The following is a 20405-nucleotide window of genomic DNA, read 5'->3' on the forward strand; positions in this document are numbered from 1 at the left end:
TCAGGGAGAGAGAGAGAGAGAGAGAGACTTTGGGCTTCATGCAAGGAAAGCAGCAGAAGCAGCAGAAGTCTTTCTCTCCCCCAAATTCAGCCAGAAATGAGTCTTTGTGAGATTTGTTGCGCCAGCACAGCCTCTTGGAGCAGGATGCCTTGCAGGGTCCCAAAGACTCATTTCTGGTGGAGTTTGGGGGAGAGAAAGAAAGACTTCTGCTGCTTTCCTTGCATACAGCCAAAAGCAGAAGAAAGAAGTGGAAAGAAGCAACCCGGTGGCCAGGTCAGGCGGATGAGGAGCATGGGGCAAGTTCCCCCCTTCCCCCCTTTCCTCCCTCCCCTCACTACCTCGTGTTGTTTGCAATGCAAGCGACGCAAGCCTTGTGTTCCCGCGGGCTGTGTGGGTGGCGCAGCCTTGTGTTCCCGTGCAGCCTGGATTAATTGCTTTGGGGGGGGGGGTTGCTTTGGGGGTGATATTTCATAAGCACAAAAAAAAGTCGTCAGTCAGTTTTTCAGTGACGTTGTAATTTTGAACGGGCACTAAATGAAGGGTTGTAAATCCAGGATTACCTGTATTTTAAAACATTTTAGTTTTTCTTTTTTAAAAAAAAGACTTACAAGTTGTTCAGACTTCACACCAAATAACTGGATAGTCTTGGCCACGTTTTTTGATACCGCAAAGCTGAGGTTTACATCCACCGCTGCCACGTTCAGCTCACTAGGGAAAAAACAGTACTAGTGTCAGGACTCCGACAAATCCCCCCTTATTCAAATCACAAGTCTCTAGCCACATCTCTCAGAGTAAAAAAAATGATTTATTAGGAGTGGCCATGTCGGCATTACCTGGGGGCAGCTGACACTAAGATACTTCATTCATTTCCCCCTTGATCCTGGTCTTCTGCCCACCCTCTGGATGTATATTCTCTGTGATGACCCAGGGTGTGGCACAAAAGTAACAAAGTCACAAAAGTAGGTAAAGTCCCTTTAATGCATCCAACTTCGCCCTCTATGTCCAGTTATCTTTGGCTGGAGAAAAAACTCCCAAGAACAGTTTTTAAAGGGAAGAAATTCAGTCTCAACCCAAAGTACATCTAAATTATAAATAAAAACCAACACAAACCACAGCTGCAGCTATTAACGAGACAGGGCAGGATAAGGAATTGCAGATTTCAAACGACAACGAAACATACATGGTTGGGAGGACGCCAAAACCCAGATAAGCCTCGACAAACAAAGATAATGCACGCTTTGCTTCCAGCAAGGTGCTGTGCGCAAACAGCCACTTTATCCGGTTTTCCCAGCTGCAGCTAATGAAGGGAATCAGGGCCTTTTTCTCCCCCATAACTCACGTTGCTCCCTTATTCGTTCCTCCCTGTGTGCCCTAGGATGAAGAGGGGATGGCCCTGGGTCTTCCTCTGAATGCCCAGCTGGACTATGCCCTTCCCCAGTTTCCTCCACAGCCAGAGGAGCCACAATCCCACTCCCTGTCAGCTGTTCAATCTCCCCTTCGGAATCAGATTCCAAAGGGGCATGACATTCTCCAATGGGACACATCTATAGCCAAGAGTCATCAATCATGCTCTCCAGTAATAATCTTGTGCGCCAGAAGCTTCGGCTGCTTAGCAATTATCTGAAACATTTGAGGAATGCACTACTTCCCCCCACTCCCTTTATGCTGGCAACTAAAAAGACCAAAGAAGTATTTTTAAGTTGATAAACAGTAGCAAAAAAATAAGAAATGAATAATGCAACTGCAAAGAATGTGATTTTTGGAAACATGAATTGTGATTTTGGAACAAAGGGGAAAAAAAACCCCTTCATACGTTACGCACTGAAACTTATTACCTTACCACTCACCTTGCAATGATTTTAATGATGCTGTCCAGTTCATCGGCCGATGGAGGGTTGCGACCTCCGGGAGGAAACACCAGGTTGATGGGATCAAAGAGTCGCGACAGTGACTTCGATAGGTAGGCAGCTTCGTACGGTTGCAAAGAATTTTTCAGCGCTTTCTCTGGGCTAGAAAGAGGGAGCAATTAAGGGAGACAAAAATAGTTAATTTCGTTTTGCAAACGCGCCTTAACACGGCAACCCTTCTGGGACTTGACTTTTCATCTTTTGCAGAAAGTAATGGCAATAGCACTTAAGACTTATAGACCGCTTCACAGTGCTTTCCATTCCTCTCTGTTGAAGGATTATTGTAGGTTAGGAGTGGTGTAGGACAGGGGCCGGCAACCTTAAACACCTTAAACATTTGGATCTATTTCCTACAGAAAAGAAAACACCGGGAGCCACAAAACCTACCGGGGTTTGAAAAGCTCAATAAATTGCGTGCCGACAAGTGTCGCACATTGGTGGTTGTGACATATATTTTGAGCGACAGGGAGCCGCAGCAGAGGGATGAAAGAGCCACATGCGGCTCCAGAGCCACAGGTTGCCGACTCCTGGTGTAGGAGAAGGACAGACAGAGACTGGGTGTGGAGTCAAGAGAGGAATCAGCCTAGAATCTCTATGTAGCCACAAAGGGTCTCAGTCCAACCCTTCTTGAATTCCATCAATTTTTATCTAGTGCCAATTTAGTGCCAACTGCTAGTTCACTTTTTGTGTATAGTTGTGGAACTTAACGTGTGGTCCAGTTCTTTGAGTCTGACAAATAGACTGTCTTTGAGAAAACTTACCTGTGTAGGGCTAAGAGTAGACACCAATCTGATGGCACATAATCAAATTAAATCAGGCCAATCAAGAATGTCACGATCATTGTAGGTAGTCCCATAAATAGTAATAGCACTTAGACTCATATACTGCTTCACAGTGCTTTACAGCCCTCTCTAAGTGGTTTAGAGTGAGCCTCTTGCCCCCAACAATCTGGGACCTCATTTTACTAATCCTCAGAAGGACGAAAGACTGAGTCAACCTTGAGCCAGTCAGGATCGAACTGCTGGCAGTCAGCAGAGCTAGCCTGCAATACCGCATTCTAACCACTGACCACCAGGGCTCAGTGATAATTTTCAGTGATGCCATAAACAATCATACACTTTCTTTTTAATCTGAACTCCACAATTAAAAAGCAGGTATCTCTGCAATGAGCATTAGTTCTTATAAAGGTGTTGATCCACAGAGATGTGTGTAGATGGGTATATATGAAATAACAGAGTTGGAAGGGACCTTGGAGGTTTTCTAGTCCAGCCCTCTGCTCAAGCAGGAGACCCTATATCATTCTGGACAAATGGCTGTCCAATCTCTTCTTAAAAACCTCCAGTGATGGAGCACCCACAACTTCTGGAGTTAATTTGTCCCACTGATTAATTGTTCCCACTGTAAGGAAATTTCTCCTTAATTCTAGGTTGGATCTGTTTCCACCCATTACTTCTTGTCCTGCCTTCAGGTACTTTGGAGCAGGAGTTAGCAACCCGCGGCTCTGGAGCCACATGTGGCTCTTTCATCCCTCTCTGCTGCAGCTCCCTGTCGCCAGTCAGTTCCACAATTGATAGGGCTTTCAGTTAGGACAGGTAGAGGAAAAAGGATGCTACGCTAGGAGAAGACTCTATGGTGGGGGAACTTGACTTCCGGTCAGCTGCAGAATTAAACAGGGGGCTCCCTATTAGACCCTTTGTGGCTCTTTCAATGCTTAAGGTTGCCAAACCTTTCTTTGGAGAATAAGTTGGCCCCCCTCTTCTTTCTAGCAGCCCCTCAAATATTGAAAGAGTGCTATAATGTCATTCCTAGTCCCTTTCTCTAAACTAGGCATTCTCCAGTTCCCATAATTAGGGGGAAAAAACCACTTTTTGCCCTAAAAACGCCTAGGAGGCCGACCCCAGCTGGTGCAGAGCGGGGGCGCCGACTCCTCCTTGAGGAAGACTCACGGGTTTTGCGTGTGATAAGATGGGGGCCTTCAGGTAGGGCCAACATGTGCGAGTGGAGAGAAGAAAAAAAAAAAGAAAAAAACCCGCGGGGGGGTGGGAAACGCCAAAGCAACACGGGGAGCAGGATAAACCAGTTATGTAGCATGGTGTTAATGCCCAAACATTGTTTCGGATTGGGGTGTGGTGGGGGTGGTGGTAGAGAGGTGTCCTGAAGCGGAAAGTAGGGGACCTTGTAGGAAAAAAAGAGTCCTTTAGGGTTTGGCTTCTGCCTCCCTGTGTTTCGAAAGGCCTTCGGCGAGGAAAAAGGAGCTGGATCACACCTACCCGCCCATGCACCCAGATTGGAGCTTTTGAATGAAAGGCCTCCATTTTTTTTTAAAGAGGGCCACTTGGGAAAAAAAAAGATTCTAAGGAATTCCTTGTTTCTTGATTAAAGAGAAGGCATTGAATATACTGTTCCTTGGCAGCCTTTTCAGTGTCCGGTTTTTGGTGTGTGTGTGTGTGAGAGAGAGAGAGAGAGAGAGAGAGAGAGATCAGCTGTATTGAGAAGAGAACGTTTCCTGTGTTCTCATTTTATTTACAACATATTTTACGCTTAATGGTAAGCAATGAAAAATATTTTTAAAACTCATTTCTAAACTCCATAGCTATTTGCATATTCTTGGTTCAAAATTGGATTAGCTCATTTCAAAATTGTCCAAAGCAGAAAAAGTGCCAAAAAAAAAAAAAGTGCAAAAGTGGAAGGTGTGTGGAAGAGGGGTAGTCTTATACGGCAAGTATATAACAAACTCTATATTTTGAGTGGAAATGTTGGGGGTCGTCTTATACGCCCAGTCGTCTTATACGCCAGCAAATACGGTATGTACAGTATCATACAGTTTAGCCTCCAATCCGTTAACCATCTTTGTGGCTCTTCTCTGCACTCTTTCTGGAGTGTCAACATCTTTTTTGTATCACTATGACCACAACTGGATGCAGTGTTGTCTTACCAGCACTGTATAAAGTGATACTAACACTATACTCTTCTATCAAAATGTACGCCTTGCTCGAATTAGTAATTCAAAAACCCCAGATAAGTGTGATTGGCGTCCTACGACACGAAACATCAATGAAACCTAAATATTTCTCAACTTAAAATAAAGTTTCCCGAATACACTAAACCAGGAGTCTTCAAACTTGATAGCTTTGACTTGTGGACTTCAACTCCCAGAATTCCTCCTCCAGTCATGTTAGCTCAGGAATTCTGGGAGTTGAAGTCCACAAGTCTTAAACGTGCCAAGTTTGAAGACCGTTGCACTAAACACATTCATCCCCAAAGAGAACATCCATATTTTGAGGCTAGTTTTCAGAGCAGAAATGTGGCTTTATGGCCATTAATGAAGCCACAATGTGAGAACTGCAGGTACGCAAGTATTTTGCGTAAAAAATAAAAAGTCTCACAAACCATTCCCAACGCACCCTAAGCTTCAATCTGCTTCCATTCAAACTAGCCAATTCTAATGACTGAATAGCAGTAGATTCACTGCCTTTGTTAACAGCAAACCCAACTTCTATTTATAAATATCCCTTCTGTGCTACGGCAAACGGCCCAATTCGTTGCAAGGAATCTGAAGTCTGAAATATTCTGTTCCCTAATTACAGACAGAAGTGCTAGTACTCATAATCCTGTTTCTTCTGCATGAATAGATCCTGCATATCGTCCTCTATTTGGGGAACTTCGGCTAAGGGCTCGGCGCTGCCGTTCGCAATCACGTTTCTTTGAATGCTTTCGCTGTATTGTTGAAGGCGCTTCCAGAAATCGTTATACAGCCGCAGCAATTTAGGATATTCGCCTTCAAAAGCCTGTTTCAAAAACATGGAAGCTGAAAAACAAAACGAAAAGATAGATTGGATATTAAAGCAAGCTTGTGCAACAGCTATACCTTTTTCGTACAGCATACAAGGGGTGGGCTTCAAAAATTTTAGCGAAGGGTTCTCTGCTTGGTTACTGGATGAGTGTGGCCTAGTCAGCCTCCTGTCAACTCATAAAATAATTCTATGGTCTTTCTGGAGTGGCCAACAGAAAGAGAGGGGGAGCAGTGCAGCAGCTTGCAAACCGAAAGTGCATTCCATAAATGTTTTCATAGATAGCAACTAGGTGACCGAAGTTTCTGCTGTGCAAAATTCAAACTGGAGAGCAAGATAGATGATTCTTGGCTATGGATGTGTCCCACTGGAGAATATGAATTATGATACACCCAGGGGGTGGGGGAAAACCTGGGTCAAGGGTGACAATGAATGATGTGCCTCAGAGTCGACTACACCCAGGCAGTGCTGGCATGTTTACTCCTAATAAATCTTCTTGGAAGTTTGGCTCGAGACTCATGATTTAATTGGGGTTAAGTGCCGGAATCCTGACACCTCCGGCACCATGGTGGTGGTGGGTTTGCCCTGCCTGGGCTCCGGAGGCTTTCCTCGAGCCTCCGGGAGGGCAAATACAGCCTCCCCCGGCTCCGGAGGCTCTCTGGAAGCCGGAAATGAGCCCAAACTTCTGGAAGGCCCATTTTTCATCTTCCCTGAGCCTCCGCACACACCCTGCACTTGCCTGCATCCCAAATGGCCCATGTGGGGGCTCCTGGGAGGGGCGATGTGGGGCGGGCGAGGCCCACCAGAAGTGGGATTTGGGAGTTCTCCAAATTGCACAGAATCTTAGCTAGGGGCTCTCCCGAACCCCTGCGAACCCCAGCAGCACACCCCTGCGTACTGGCAGTTGTCGACGTACAAGCCATTCATTTAGTGACCGCTTGAAGTTACAACGGCACTGAAAAAAGTGACTCATGGCCATTTTTCACACTTACGGCCGTTGCCGCATCCCCATGGTCACCCAATCAACATCTGTAACCCCTGACAACGACCTCGTATTTATGACATCTGCAGTTTCCCGGGGCCACATGATCAAACTTCGGACACTTGGCAACTAGCATGTACTTATGACGGTTGCAGTGTCCCAGGGTCACACGATCACATTTTGCGACCTTCTGACAAGCAAAGTCAACGGGGAAGCCAGATTCGCTTAATAACCCTGTTACTCACTTAGCAACTTCAGTGATTCGCTTAACAACTATGGCTGGGAAAATTGTAAAATGGGGCAACACTCACCTGTAACAACTGTCTCACTTAGCAACAGAAATTTTGGACTCAATTGTGGTCGTAAGTAAAGGACTACCTGAATAGAAATTCAATACAGCTAGGCCGCGACGTATGGACAATCGCTTAGTGAGCGTTTGAAACTACAACGGACCTGTTCAGGGGTACATACGACCCAGATTCGAAATTCTGACGGCTGTCCCCACCCCATGATACATGACCGCACTTCGGACATGTGAGGGACCGTCTCTTGCCAGTCACATCTACCCGACCAACCAGAGTGGGGAAGCAAAGAATGTTGTGGGTTCCATCTCCTAAGGAGATACACCTGGTGGCTGAAGACCTGGTTCTGCCAGTGGGCCTGGGGAACCCAGAGCAGGATGGAGCCCATGAAATGGTTAATATGAATGTGTGTTATCGCCGGGGTGGCGAGGTTATTATTTTACTAATTTATTATATCTTTTTTTAATTCTTTTTCTTTCTTTTATAGGGTTTTTATATCCGTGTTAACCACCTTGAGTCGCCATGGGCAAGTAGGCGACAATATAAATTTTCTAAAAATAAAATAAAATAAATACAATAAAATACAATAAAAAAATAAAAATAAAATAAAAATAAAATAAAATAAAAAATAAAATAAAATAAATAATAAAATATAAAATAAACAAAATAGAATAGAATAAAATAGAAAAATAAAATAACAAAATAAAATAGAAAATAAAAAATAAAAATAAAATAACAAAATAGAATAAAATAAAAAATAAAATACAAAATGAAAAGTAAAAAATAACATAAAATAATAAAATAAATAAATTCAGGAACCATCTACATTTACAAGCATTTCCATGTCCTACAATCACCTGACTGAGTTTGTCAGTTTTCAGCCAAACTGACCCATTGAGAATCATGGCCTCTTCACCTGACAACTGTAGAGGTTGTTTTACAAGCACGGCAGCCTGAACCACAGCCACAAAAAAGGGCATAAAATCGGCCACACGGATAAGTCGATTTACGGCAGTGATGGGCAGGCTACCCCATGGTTGTAACTGAAGGACTCCGTGTCCTTTTAATAAAAAGCTGTTTTGACAATGGATGAGCCTTCGTTTGAAATGTTTTGCTCTGGAGAAAATTCTGTACCTTTACCTTCACAATGGCCATAAGGGCAAAAATATCCAGAAGAATTCCTGCTGCGACTTATTATTGGCTTTTATGTCCCTTTTCTAGTCTAATCAAATAGATATGAATCGCAGACTGGGTGCTGTGATAACCCGACTTTTTCTCTCATCCACAATTTTACTTTTGTATTTTCAGCGTCAAATTACTTTCTTCGGCAATAAGCTCATAGGCTCGAAAAAGTGAAAGATTTAATTGGTAGGGTGAACAATCGGAAGCTTAGGCAAACAATACTTGTCCTACTTATCCTTCATGCTGTATGAGTTAAGTTACGCAAGAGAGCTGTTTTTATCCAATTTCATTCAGAAATGCCCCAGAAAAAAAATATTTATTTTGCCGCTGAGTGACTTCTTTAGAATAAGCAAAATATAAAAATGTAATGCGTCTCGTACAAAATATTCTTGCAGCAGGTACAGCAGAGGTGTCAAACTCAAGGCCAGGGGGCCAGATCTGGCCCGAAGGACCGGACTGGCATCGGGCTGCGTTTTCCCTGGCAGAGGGTTGCAGGAGGCCATTGCAGCTGAAAACGGAGCTTGCGAGGGATGTGTGTGAGAGCCTGTCAATGCCCCGTCAGAGTCTGAATCCAAGGAGGAAGCTGGACAGCTGACAGGGAGTGGGAGTGTGGCTCCGTTGGCTGTGGAGAAGGCTGAGGAAGGGCAAAGTCAGGCTGGGCGGAGCAGGGGAGAGATAGAACAAGGGAGAGGGAGTTCAGAGAAAGACCCAGGCCCACTCCCTCTTCATCCTAGGGCACGCAGGGAGGAACGGAGAAGGGAGCAACGTGGTTTGTGTGGCTTATGGGGGAGGAAAGGGCCCTGATTCCATTCATTAGCCACACCCGGGAAGACAGTTGATAGGAAAGGCAGGCTGCATACTGCAGGCTGTTGGCAGCAAACATGACTTTATCCTGTGTTGTCGTGGCTTATCTGTGTTCCTGGCATCTTCCCAACTGTGTGAATTTTGCCATACTTTCAAGTCTGAAATTCTTGCTCCTGCCCTGCCAAACTAATTATTTCAGTTTCGCTTGTTTGGACTTTAAGTTACAATTTGTGTTGACCATGTTTTGGACTTAATTTTCTGTAGTCAAAGGCTGTTCCTGGGAGAGTTTTTCTCCAGCCAGAAGGTAACCTGGACATTGGAGGCAAAGTTGGAGATAATAAAGGGACTCTTATTGATTATCTGACTGTGTTGCCTTTGTGCCACGCCCCTTTGGGTCATCACAGGCCCTCCCGGGCTCTGTTTTCCCTGGCAGAGGACTGCAGGAGGCTGCTCCAGCCAGAAACGGAGCTCGGGAGCCCGTTTTCTCTGACAACCACATATCTTTGTCAGGCTTGGAGAGTTTCCAGGCCGATAGCTTGCAAACGCCACGCTGTAGCAGCAATTACTAGACAAGGAATCAGGAACCCTAATTAAACGAACTAATTGTCTTCTGCAAACACTACTCCTGTTTATTCTCTATGGGAGGGGCCATTCACCATCCACCTGTGCCCTTACTCCTGAGTCAACTCTTGTTCCTTAGCTGTTCCCTTCTCCTGCCAGCTCTGCTCATGCGCACATTGGGAACAGTCTCCAGCTGTTCTTCTGCCCCACTGATCTCCAACTCCAAAGGCAGCTGATAACTGTTGGACGGCCCTGGTCCCATCTCTGCCTCCGACGCAGAGCCCTCATCTGAGCCTTCCCCAAACGCCAGGACTGGCCCATGTTTCTCCGCAACCCCCTCACAATCCGAGTCTGCTGCCAGCTCTGCTGGCCGCTGACAAGTCACAACATGCTGAAGGACAAATAGACCAACAGAAAAACACTGTTTTCGTAATATCTTTCCAAAATTCCATTTTTGTTTTGGAAATAATAAAAACGGGCATAGGAAGATTTATCGGGCTGTAGAATAGAATAGAATAGAATAGAATAGAATAGAATAGAATAGAATAGAACAGAATAATATGGAACAGAATAATATGGAATAGAATAATATAGAATAGAATAGAATAGAATAGAATGGAATGGAATGGAATGGAATGGAATGGAATGGAATGGAATAGAATAGAATAGAATAGAATAGAATAGAATAGAATAGAATAGAATAGAATAGAATAGAATAGAATAGAATTCTTTATTGGCCAGGTGTGATTGGACACACAAAAAATTTGTCTTATACTTTGTCTTGTACTTCAAATTAAACTGCAGATGGAATTGCACGCGTTCATATGCTTTCTCTTTAAAACTCATGCTGAGGAAAAGAAATGATGTTATTAAACAGGAACTATGTGGAACTCTTTCAAATTCCATTACCGTTAAAGCTAATCTTCAGATCCTTTCCAACTTTGTAATAAAATACAACCGCTGTACCACAAAGTATTTTGTTCCGATTTAAAACAAGTGATAACTGAATCTGTGAAGAGCTTCTATGATGGTCCTTGAGCCCATTTAGTGACTGTTTAAACTTACAAAGGCACTGAAAAAAAGTGACTTACGAACGTTTTTCATACTTGTAACCGTTGCCACATCCCCAAAAGGTCACGTGATCAAAATCCAGCCGCTTGGCAACTGACTCACATTTATGACGGTGGCTGTGTTCCTGGGTCATGTGATCCCGTTGCGACCTTCTGACAAGCAAAGTCAACAGGGGAAGCCAGATTCACTTAACAACCATGTTACTAACTTAACAACTGCAGTGATTCACTTAACATCTGTGGCCAGAAAGCTCATAAAATGGAACAAAATATGTGTGACAACTGTCTCGCTTAGCAACGGCAATTTTGGGCTCCATTGTGATCCTAAGTCTCAAGGACTGCCTGTCTTCATTTATATGGCAATAATCTGCTTAAAAAGTGGCCTTGATCTGAAGGGACTGGACTGCCATTTGTCAGACATGGTGTAGGGTCTCCTGCTTGGGCGGGGGGTTGGACTAGATGACCTACAAGGTTCCTTCCAACCAGGGGTGGGATTCAAAATGTTTAACAACCAGTTCTGTGGGCGTAGCTTAGGTGGTGGGCATGGATTGGTGGTCATGTGACTGGGAGGATGTGGCTTGGTGGTCATGTTATTGGCTGGGCGTGGCCAACTCAATATCACTCACATCAAGGCACGCATCTCCTCGCCTGGCCTCTCATGACTGTGGGGATGCTGCAACAGTCATAAGTGTGAAAAATGGTTATAAGTCACTTTTTTCAGTGCCATTGTAACTTTGAATGGACACTCCACACAAGCAAAGTATCAGCAAAGGAGGGGAAAAAAACTCCAGAAAAATTCCTAAGACAGGAAGTCTAGTCCTGTCAAGAATGTAATAAGGGTTAACAGAGAGGCAGTTTCTGTAAGCAACACCAGAATGTTTCCTTCCTGCCTTCCTTACAGGATTAGACCAGTAATTTCTTCTAACAACCGGTTCTCCGAACTGTTTAGAATTTTAACAACCAGTTCTAGCTATTAGGTGCGAACTGGTAGAATCCTACTCCTGCTTCCAACTCTGTTAATCTGTTATCTGAACATAAAAACACACAAATCTCTTTCCTTAGCTTTAATCAAATATTTAAACAAAACTTTTACCTCAGCAAAGCAGTTACCTTCAAAGAGTCCACCGATCTTGCCTTGAATAAGTCCAATTATTTTAAAGAGAGTCAGCCTATATTAACATTGGGGAACTTAATGCACTCAGATGTCAACTTAGATTATGCTCCAAGTGTCTGTGGAGATACTCAGTCATCTAGGTCAGGGTTGACCCAAAGCAGTGGTGGTATTCTACTGGTTCGGCCCGGTTCTGCTGAGCTGGTAGCGGCAATGAGCAGCAGAGACCAAACTAGTTATCTCTGCTGCTCTGCTGTTGGGACCACCTGCCCATCCCCTACTCACCTTTATCCTCTGAATTTGAAGCGCAACTGCTTTGCATGGCACAGAGGAGTGCCGCATGGCAGCGGCTGAAGTGTCCGGGATCGTGCAGGCTTGCGGGAGGTGAGTTAGAATGCCTTTGCACCTGCGCAAACACATCTGTGCCTGCGCAAAGTGTGCATTTGATGCAAGCCCACGCAAAGTTTGCACGCATGCAAAGCACGCCCACCAAGCCACGCCCACCGAACTGATGGTAAAAATATTTGAATCCCACCACTGTCCGAAAGGTGCTTTTTCCCAAAAGCAACTGGATTTTCTTGTGGTTTTTTTTAGTTTGAAAATGTTTCCCTTCTCATCCAAAAGAGAAAACAAGCCCTTTCCTGCTTGCCGTTCAGGTAGTCCTTGACAATTGAGCCCAAAGGTTTTGTTGCTAAGTGAAATATTGGTGAAGTGAACTTTGCTCCATTTTACGACCTTTTGTGCTAAGTGAATCACTGCAGTTGTTCAATTAGAAACACGATTGTTAAGTGAATCGGTTTGCGTGTCAGAAAAGTCGCAAAAAATGATCATATGATCCCCGGGACACTGCAACCGTCATAAATGTGAGTCAGTCCCCAATTTTGATCCTGTGACCATGGGGACGCTACAACCCGTTGTAACTGTGAAAAAAGGTCCTGTCACTTTTCTTCAGTGCTGTTGTAACTTCAAATGGTCACTAAGTGAACTGTCGTAAGTCGAGGATCACCTGTATTATTCAGGTCAAAAGAAGTGCGACAGAAGACGATGGTGGGAAGATTTTCAAAGCTGTAGAAAAAATGTCATCCTCGTACGTATCGAGTTCAGTACTTACTCTCAGATGCTCTCTGCAATTCTGAAGCCAGAGTTTGAGTCACTGCTGTCCAGAAACAGTACAAAATGTCCGACTGCCCATCCTAAAATGAAAGAAGACAAGATTGGCCCCAGTCACGAAGATGTGCTCCAAATTTAGAAAACATAGGGGGAAAAAAACCCAACCCCTGGAAAAAAAACAACCTAGTGGTCCATCAAGCCTATCTTTTGAGCTTATTTGTTTTTTTTAATTAATTAATTAATTAATTTTCATTATTATTTTACATGGCATTAATTTTTTATTGTATCAAATTTACAACTTGGAAAGTTTTCTCTTTTTACAAGCGCTTCTTAATGTAAAATAAAATTAATTTGAAAAAAATTAGGCAAAAAAAAAAAAAAAGGACACACATTGAATGTTTGCAGCTACTAAGATTGTTGAACGAGCAGGCACAAAAAGAGCCTGGGAACTAATTGAAGCCTGGGAAATGGGCTCTTTCACTGAACCACAGGAGTGCTGATTTACCCCCAGCTTATCAAGAGGAGGCGAGGGCAGGGGTGGGATTCAGCCAGTTCAGACCGGTTCAAGCGAACTGGATGTTAAATTTACATTTGGTTCGCCGAACCAGTAGTTGAACCGACTGGCTGGTCCCACCCACCCCTCCCCTCCCCTCCCAGGAGTCTCCACGTGGCCCCTTTTGGATGCAGATAAGTGCAGGGAACACAAGGAGGCTCTGGGAGGGGGGAAAAATGGGCCCTCCAGAAGTTTCCAGCTTCCGGAGGGCCTCAGGACCCCGGGAGAGGCAGTTTTCGTCCTCCTGGAGGCTCGAGGAAAGCATTTGGACCCTGGGGGATGTGAAAGGCGCCCCTCCCAGAAGTTCCAGTTGGCCATGCCCACCATGGCCACGCCCACCCAGCAACCGGGCAGTGAACCAGTTGCTGGGATTTTTGAATCCCACCCCTGGGTAAGGGCTTGGTAGCACAAGGAAACAACAGCCTACGACTTAATAGCCGGCCATCAACACCTAAAAAACACACACACACACACACAAACAACCAGGCACTGTATAACTACCACAAACAGAATAGCCCAAAGCACACTTTCTGTCAGAGGCAAGTTCCAGCACGAATCCAAAAGCTTGGAAGACAAAATCTCTGGATCTGATGACCGACCCAAATGCATCTGGCAGGGTTGTTGTTTTTTCTTTTGAAAAAGTTCTTTTTATTTTTACAACAAAAAGAAACATATAAACCCATCTTTCAGTTCAACAGTGTGTCTGTTGGGTACATATATCCTGTGCACATAATAATATTATATATTTCTTACTTGCTAATATATATACATATATATAAAACCATTCTAATCAATATTTTATCTCGCATTGGTCAATTATTATGTTATCATTAATATTGTAATTATTATCTTTCAAAAACATATTTCATCCTTGCCAAAATTATATTCATTCTCTTGCTCAATCTAAGTCAATTAATTGTAATATATTATTACTATTATCACATTTCCATTTCTTACTCTTACTCTTCTGTCTAACCATTCATAAATTTTTTTACAAATCTTAGAATAATCTTTTTCTTCCTGTTCTCTAATTGCCATTGTCAATCTACTCATTTCTTGAAGGTTTTTTTTTTTAAGTCATGAGGGTTTTATGATTGCAATGCCATGGTTGATTCCATCACTGTTTGTATATATGTTGGCCTTTCCGTCCAACATCGATTTTACTTTCAGTACATTATATTGGAGAAATAAAACGCTGCTCTTGCAGGCAACTTTAAAAAAACATCACCCAATTCTGTCACTGTCCTCCTAAACAAAACCTAAACCTGAATGGATGGATGATGCAGAAAGAGATTTGGAAGGAAGCATGGCCTATTTAAAGTGTTGCAGCCAACATACATTTTTCCCTCCCAGAAAAGTTTTATATTTTCCCCTCTCTAAGCGTCATGGCAAATCTGTTCCCCTTTCATTCAGCAAGCTCTAAAAGCAGATTTGTCCTGGCTTTGAAGAACAAAAGATATCAGAGACGGAAAGCTGAAAGTCAAAAAGATATTGTTCTGAAAACCACAGTTTCTGTGTGTCTGTGTGTGTGTATTTCTGCTGCACAACTTTTGCCCACGGCTTTTTTTAAGCGTACATCCTAAAAAAGCCCAATCCTAGACCCAAGACATGGAATGTTCTTACAGGTGAGCCTCGACTTAACAACAGTTCATTTAGTAGCTGTTTGAACTCACAACAGCACTGATGAATTGACTTATGACCATTTTTCACACCTACAACCGTTGCCGCATCCCCACGGTCATGTGATCAAAATTTTGGACACTCGGAAACTGGCTGATATTTATGGCGGTAGTGCTGTCTCAGGTCATGTGATCACTTTTTGTGCGATCAAAATTCAGTCACCTGGAAACAGACTCTCATTTATGACAGTTGCAATGTTCCAGGGTCACATGATCAACTGAAGTGATTCACTTAACAACTGTGACAAGAAAGATCGTAAATCATCATCACCATCATTTTAATGACCTCATAATCCTTTGCGGGGTGGAGTCTGGGCAACTGAATGGAGCTGAGGGTTTACTGGCCGGATGCCCTTCCTGTCACCAGTGCGGAGTTCTTTTCAGCAGATATATTCTCATCGTGTCCAGAGAGAGAAATATCTGCCTCTTATTTAGGATCAAACTCACAGCCTCCTGATTGTGAGGCAAGAGCTCCACCTCAAAGCCACCGCACCACCCAAGAAAGATTGTAAAATGGGGCAGAATTTATTTAACAATGGTCTCGCTGAGTGATGGGAATTTGGGGTTCAATTGTGCTCTTAAGCCAAGGGCTACCTACCTCTATTTCACAACACCTGGAAGCCGGGAGAAAAATGGGACCAAATAAAGATACAGTATTAACATTGGTGGAGAAGATGAGAGGAAAAAATAATAATTCTAAGACTGTATATATAGTAAGGCTTTCTCCAAAATCTAGCAACAGGCAAATTGTATTATAAGATGATAAGTTTCTGTGGTAGAAGTTGCTGACAGGATGAATAATGGACTTCATCTGATTAGCTTCTTAGCTCAGTGACAATAATTTCATTTTGCTGTTCTTAAAAAGCAGGGTAGGGGGAAAAAAAACCAGTTTGCTCAGGTGCAGCACATCCAATGAAATATCCCCGTAAAATAATTTTATTTTGTTAGCTTTTAGAGAGACATATGTATGCATGAATGTGCACACATGTGTATATGTAACACGACATTGTAACTTGCAATGTCGTGTTACATAGGCTGGAATAAGTAAGTTTATAAAGAAAGAAAGTAAGGAAGGACGGAAGGACGGAAGGACGGAAGGACGGAAGGACGGAAGGAAGGAAGGAAGGAAGGAAGGAAGGAAGGAAGGAAGGAAGGAAGGAAGGAAGGAAGGAAGGAATTGTATTGTTGCAATCATAGGCCACAACAATTGGATATAATCTGAAATTCAAACATAATAAAACTCCAATAAAATAAAATCAAGTTTATAAGGAAAGGAAGGAAGGAGGGAAGGAAGGAAAGAAAAAAGAAAAAAGAAAGAAAGAAAGAAAGAAAGAAAGAAAGAAAGAAAGAAAGAAAGAAAGAAAGAAAGAAAGAAAGAAAGAAAGAAAGAAAGAAAGAAAGAAAGAATTGCATTGTTGCAATCATAGGCCAAAATAATTGGATATAATCTGAAATACAAACAAATAAAACCCCAATAAAATGAAATCAAATGCAGGTAGTCCTTGACTTACGATCACAATTGACTCCCTCAAAAATTTCTGTTGTTATGTGAGATAGTTAAGTACATTTTGGCCCCTTTTACCACTTTCTTGCCATGGTTGTTAAGTGAATCAATGCAGGTGTTAAGTTAGTAACCTGGTTGTTAAGTGAATCTGGCTTCCCCGTTGACTTTGCTTGTCAGAAGGTCACGAAAGGGAATCATGTGGCCCTGGGATACCGAAACTGTCATAAATATGAGTCGGTTGCCAAGCAACTGAATTTTAAACACATGACCATGGGAACGCTGCGACGATCGTAAAAGTGAAAAATGGTCACAAGTCACTTTTTTCAGTGTCATTATAACTTCAAACTGTCACCAAGTGAACTGTGATCAAAATTTGGAGGCTCGGCAATTGACTCGTATTTATGACATTGGCCGTGTTTCCCGGGGTCACATAATCCCCTTTTGCGATGTTTTGACAAGCAAAGTCAGAATCGCTTAACAACCATCTTACTAACTTAACAACTGCAGTGATTCAACTTAACGGTGGCAAGAAAGGTTGTTAAAATGGGGGCAGAACTCGCTTAACAACTGCCTCACTTAGCAACAGGAATTTTGGGCTCCTTTGTGGTCATAAGTCAAGGACTACCTCTAGCACTTCTCTGAAGAGAGGTTTGGTTAATTTGTTGTGAATTCTAAATATTCCGGTAAGATGAATACATAAATTTGAAAAAGGAAGGCAAATATTCAGGGGCGGCCTTCAAAAATTTCAGCAATGGGTTCTCTGCCCGGTTGCTGGGTGGGTGTGGCCATGGTGGGCGTGGCCTAGTCAGCCTCTTGCACCACGGCAGGGGGGGGGACATTTTTGCCTTCCCCGGACTCCGGAGGCTTCCTTTGAACCTCTGGGAGGGCAAGAATGGGCCTGTTTCCGGCCTTCGGGGAGGCCCGTTTTTCGCCCTACCTGAGCGTCCACACTTACCTCACACCCAAAACAGGCCGCATAGGAAACTCCTGGGAAGGGTGGGGCAGGGCAGGGTAGGAGAGGAAGGGCAGGATGGAAGGGGCGGGCAGGGGAAGGGGCGGGGCGGGCACGGTGGAAAGGGAGGGCAGGGTGGGAGGGACAGGGTAGGAGAGGAAGGGCAGGGCAGAAGGGGCAGGGCAGGGTGGGAGGGGCAGGGCAGGGTAGGAGGGGAAGGCAGGGCGGAAGGGGCGGGGCAGGGCAGAAGGGGCGGGGCAGGGCGGAAGGTGCAGGGCAGGGCGGAAGGTGCAAGGCAGGGCGGAGGGGCGGGGCAGGGTGGGAGGGACAGGTAGGGAGAAAGGGCAGGGCAAAAGGGGCGGGGCAGGGTGGGAGGGGCAGGGCAGGGTAGGAGGGGAAGGGCAGGGCAGAAGGGGCGGGAAGGGCGGAAGGTGCAGGGCAGGGCGGAAGGGGCGGGGCAGGGTGGAAGGTGCAGGGCAGGGTGGGAGGGACAGGGCAGGGTAGGAGGGGAAGGGCAGGGTGGAAGGGGAGGGGCAGGGCAGAAGGGGTGGGTCAGAGTGGAAAGAGCGGGGCAGGGCAGAAGGGGTGGGTCAGAGTGGAAAGAGCGGGGCAGGGTGGAAGGGTGGGGCAAGGTGGGAGGGATTTGGCGGTTCACTGAACCATCCATAACATTAGCTATGGGTTCTCCCGAACCCGGGCAAGCCAGTAGTACCCACCCCTTGGTATGAAACAGACCTAAATAATCCCACAATCTCAAAAATAAAATAAGAGCCACAAGAAATTCAACGGGTCCATTTACTACAATGTTGAATTGCAGAAGAAAGGGAACCGTCGTATCGCTTGCCATAACATTATTCTTGTCGAGCAACTTAATTAAAGTGACCTGCATTCACCATTATATTAAACAGTCCTCTCTCCTTCCGGATTAGGAGCCAAGCATGAAAATGAGACAGATAATTATCCAATAAGCTGCACTGCATCTAGAGTTTTTAAACAGAGGCAGTAATGGGAAAGATTTAAAGTATGAAATTAAAATCATCTCCCAGGAGTGAAGTATTAGATACGTCTCTGTTCCACGATGCAATTTAGGCACAAAAATTTGCAAACCCAATTATGTATAACACATGGATTCCGATCGCTCTCGTATTAATATTAGTCTCCTTCCTCAAATGAGGCTGTTTTTCAAACCCTACCCTGTTTTCCCGAAAATAAGACCTACCCCGTGAAAGTAAGTCCTAGCTTGATTTTTACACGTATGCCCAATATAAGCCCTACCCCCAAAATAAGCCCTAATTAAGATCTCACCTACTCCAGAGTGGATGGGTAAAAATTAAGCTAGGATGGGGATGGTGGGGTGGAGCTGCCCTACTACTTAACTTTGGACAGATGTAGCCAGGCCTCGCACACCCTGACACCTGCCCATTTCTTCTGCAGCCAGCAAGGCTGGCAAGGCTTTCCTGAAGGCCTTGTAGCTGATAACAAAGCTCCAGATCGATCCAGAGCTCTCTAATCGGCTGCAGAGGCCTTCAGGAGAAGCCTTGCCAGCCGCAGAAGTTCCTGAAGGCCTCTGGCAGTGAAAAGGAGGCCGGGGGCGACGCACACAAGAGAGGTTTGTCAGTGGATGACATTCCCCGAAAATAAGATCTGGTGCCTTTTTTGCTGGCAAAAAAAAAGACAAGGTCTTATTTTCAGGGACACATGGGTAGTAATTGAAATATGAAAAAAAATAACAATTGTGTTTGAGATGTACATTTACTAAGGGCGCCTTCCCAGGTAGACGTGCGTTGCAGGTTATCAAAATAATGCTAATAATGCTAATGATGATTTTCTAATCAAAAGTCTAACAGGCCTCTTGGAGAAAAGGCTAAACAAACAGCCACGGAAACTTTCTTTAAATGTTGTCAGAAACAACGCTGACTTGTAGAAGAATAAATCATTTTGCACCGCAGTCACTCATGGGAATTTTTGCTAAGGAAGTCCCATATGCTCTTATTTCTATAGCAACACAACCCCTCAATGTTGTATCCTGAACAAAAGCTATCCCAACAATAAGACCAAAAGTACAAATAACAACAACAACAATAATAATAGTGTTCGACTAGTGATTTGTGATACGAAACACAGCATGGTTATCTCGTTTGCTGTGTATACTGTCATTTTTGTGTAATAATAATAATAATAATAGGAGGAGGAGGAGGAAGAAGAAGAGAAGGAGGAGGAGGAGGAGGAGGAGGAGGAGGAGGAGGAGGAGGAGGAGGAGGAGGAGGAAGAAGAAGAAGAAGAAGAAGAAGAAGAAGAAGAAGAAGAAGAAGAAGAAGAAGAAGAAGAAGAAGAAGAAGAAAACTTTTTGAATTAATAGTTGCTTAAAAATCACCTCCCTTATTTCTATGGTATTACCTCTGTTAGGTATTTTCGGGGTTCCATAGCAGAATTGTTTTTTTTTTAATTAATTTTTTTTTAACTGCAAGGAATAAAATCCTTCACCTGAAACTAGAGAGCTGTATAATGGCACCGTACATTCAACGCACACCAACACAAAATTGAACAGCAAAGATTTTCACACAGACGAGGACAAAAATGCAGCTTTTTCTTTCTGCTTTTGTAGAATCCCAAAAGATTTGGAAGCTTAAGTATGTATTTCATTCTGGAGGAGACAATGCTTTAGGGCCGTGATGGTGAACCTACGGCATGTGTGCTGGAAGTGGCATGCAGAGCCATTTCTGCCAGCACGCAAGAGGTCACCTGGAAGAGCTCCACTATGTATGCATGCCCGCCCCCTGCCAGCCAACTGATTGTTGGGTATCTGCCGCGCATGCGTGGGGGGGAAATGTGTGTGCATGCACAGGGGAGTGGAGGGGTCACATGCGCATTACATCATGGGTGCAGGCACGCAAGCG

At 44.1% G+C, this 20405-nt stretch overlaps 1 protein-coding gene across 2 annotated transcripts in view; it reads right to left on the reverse strand.

The window, feature by feature from the left end:
* COG5 (component of oligomeric golgi complex 5) overlaps positions 1–20405 on the reverse strand; it is a 132334-nt gene that overhangs the window by 28944 nt on the left and 82985 nt on the right. For both annotated transcript variants that reach the window (XM_087967795.1, XM_087967794.1), the window contains exons 11-14: positions 12822–12903; positions 5511–5715; positions 1848–2009; positions 609–708 (exon numbers count right to left, since the gene is read on the reverse strand). In XM_087967795.1, coding sequence (XP_087823921.1) covers positions 609–708; positions 1848–2009; positions 5511–5715; positions 12822–12903 — 549 coding nt within the window. The remainder of the gene's footprint in view (positions 1–608; positions 709–1847; positions 2010–5510; positions 5716–12821; positions 12904–20405) is intronic.

Source organism: Notechis scutatus, chromosome 6, assembly GCF_049901735.1.
Source record: "Notechis scutatus isolate UNSWTSFEM ecotype Mainland chromosome 6, rNotScu1.2, whole genome shotgun sequence".
Lineage (NCBI taxonomy): Eukaryota > Metazoa > Chordata > Lepidosauria > Squamata > Elapidae > Notechis > Notechis scutatus.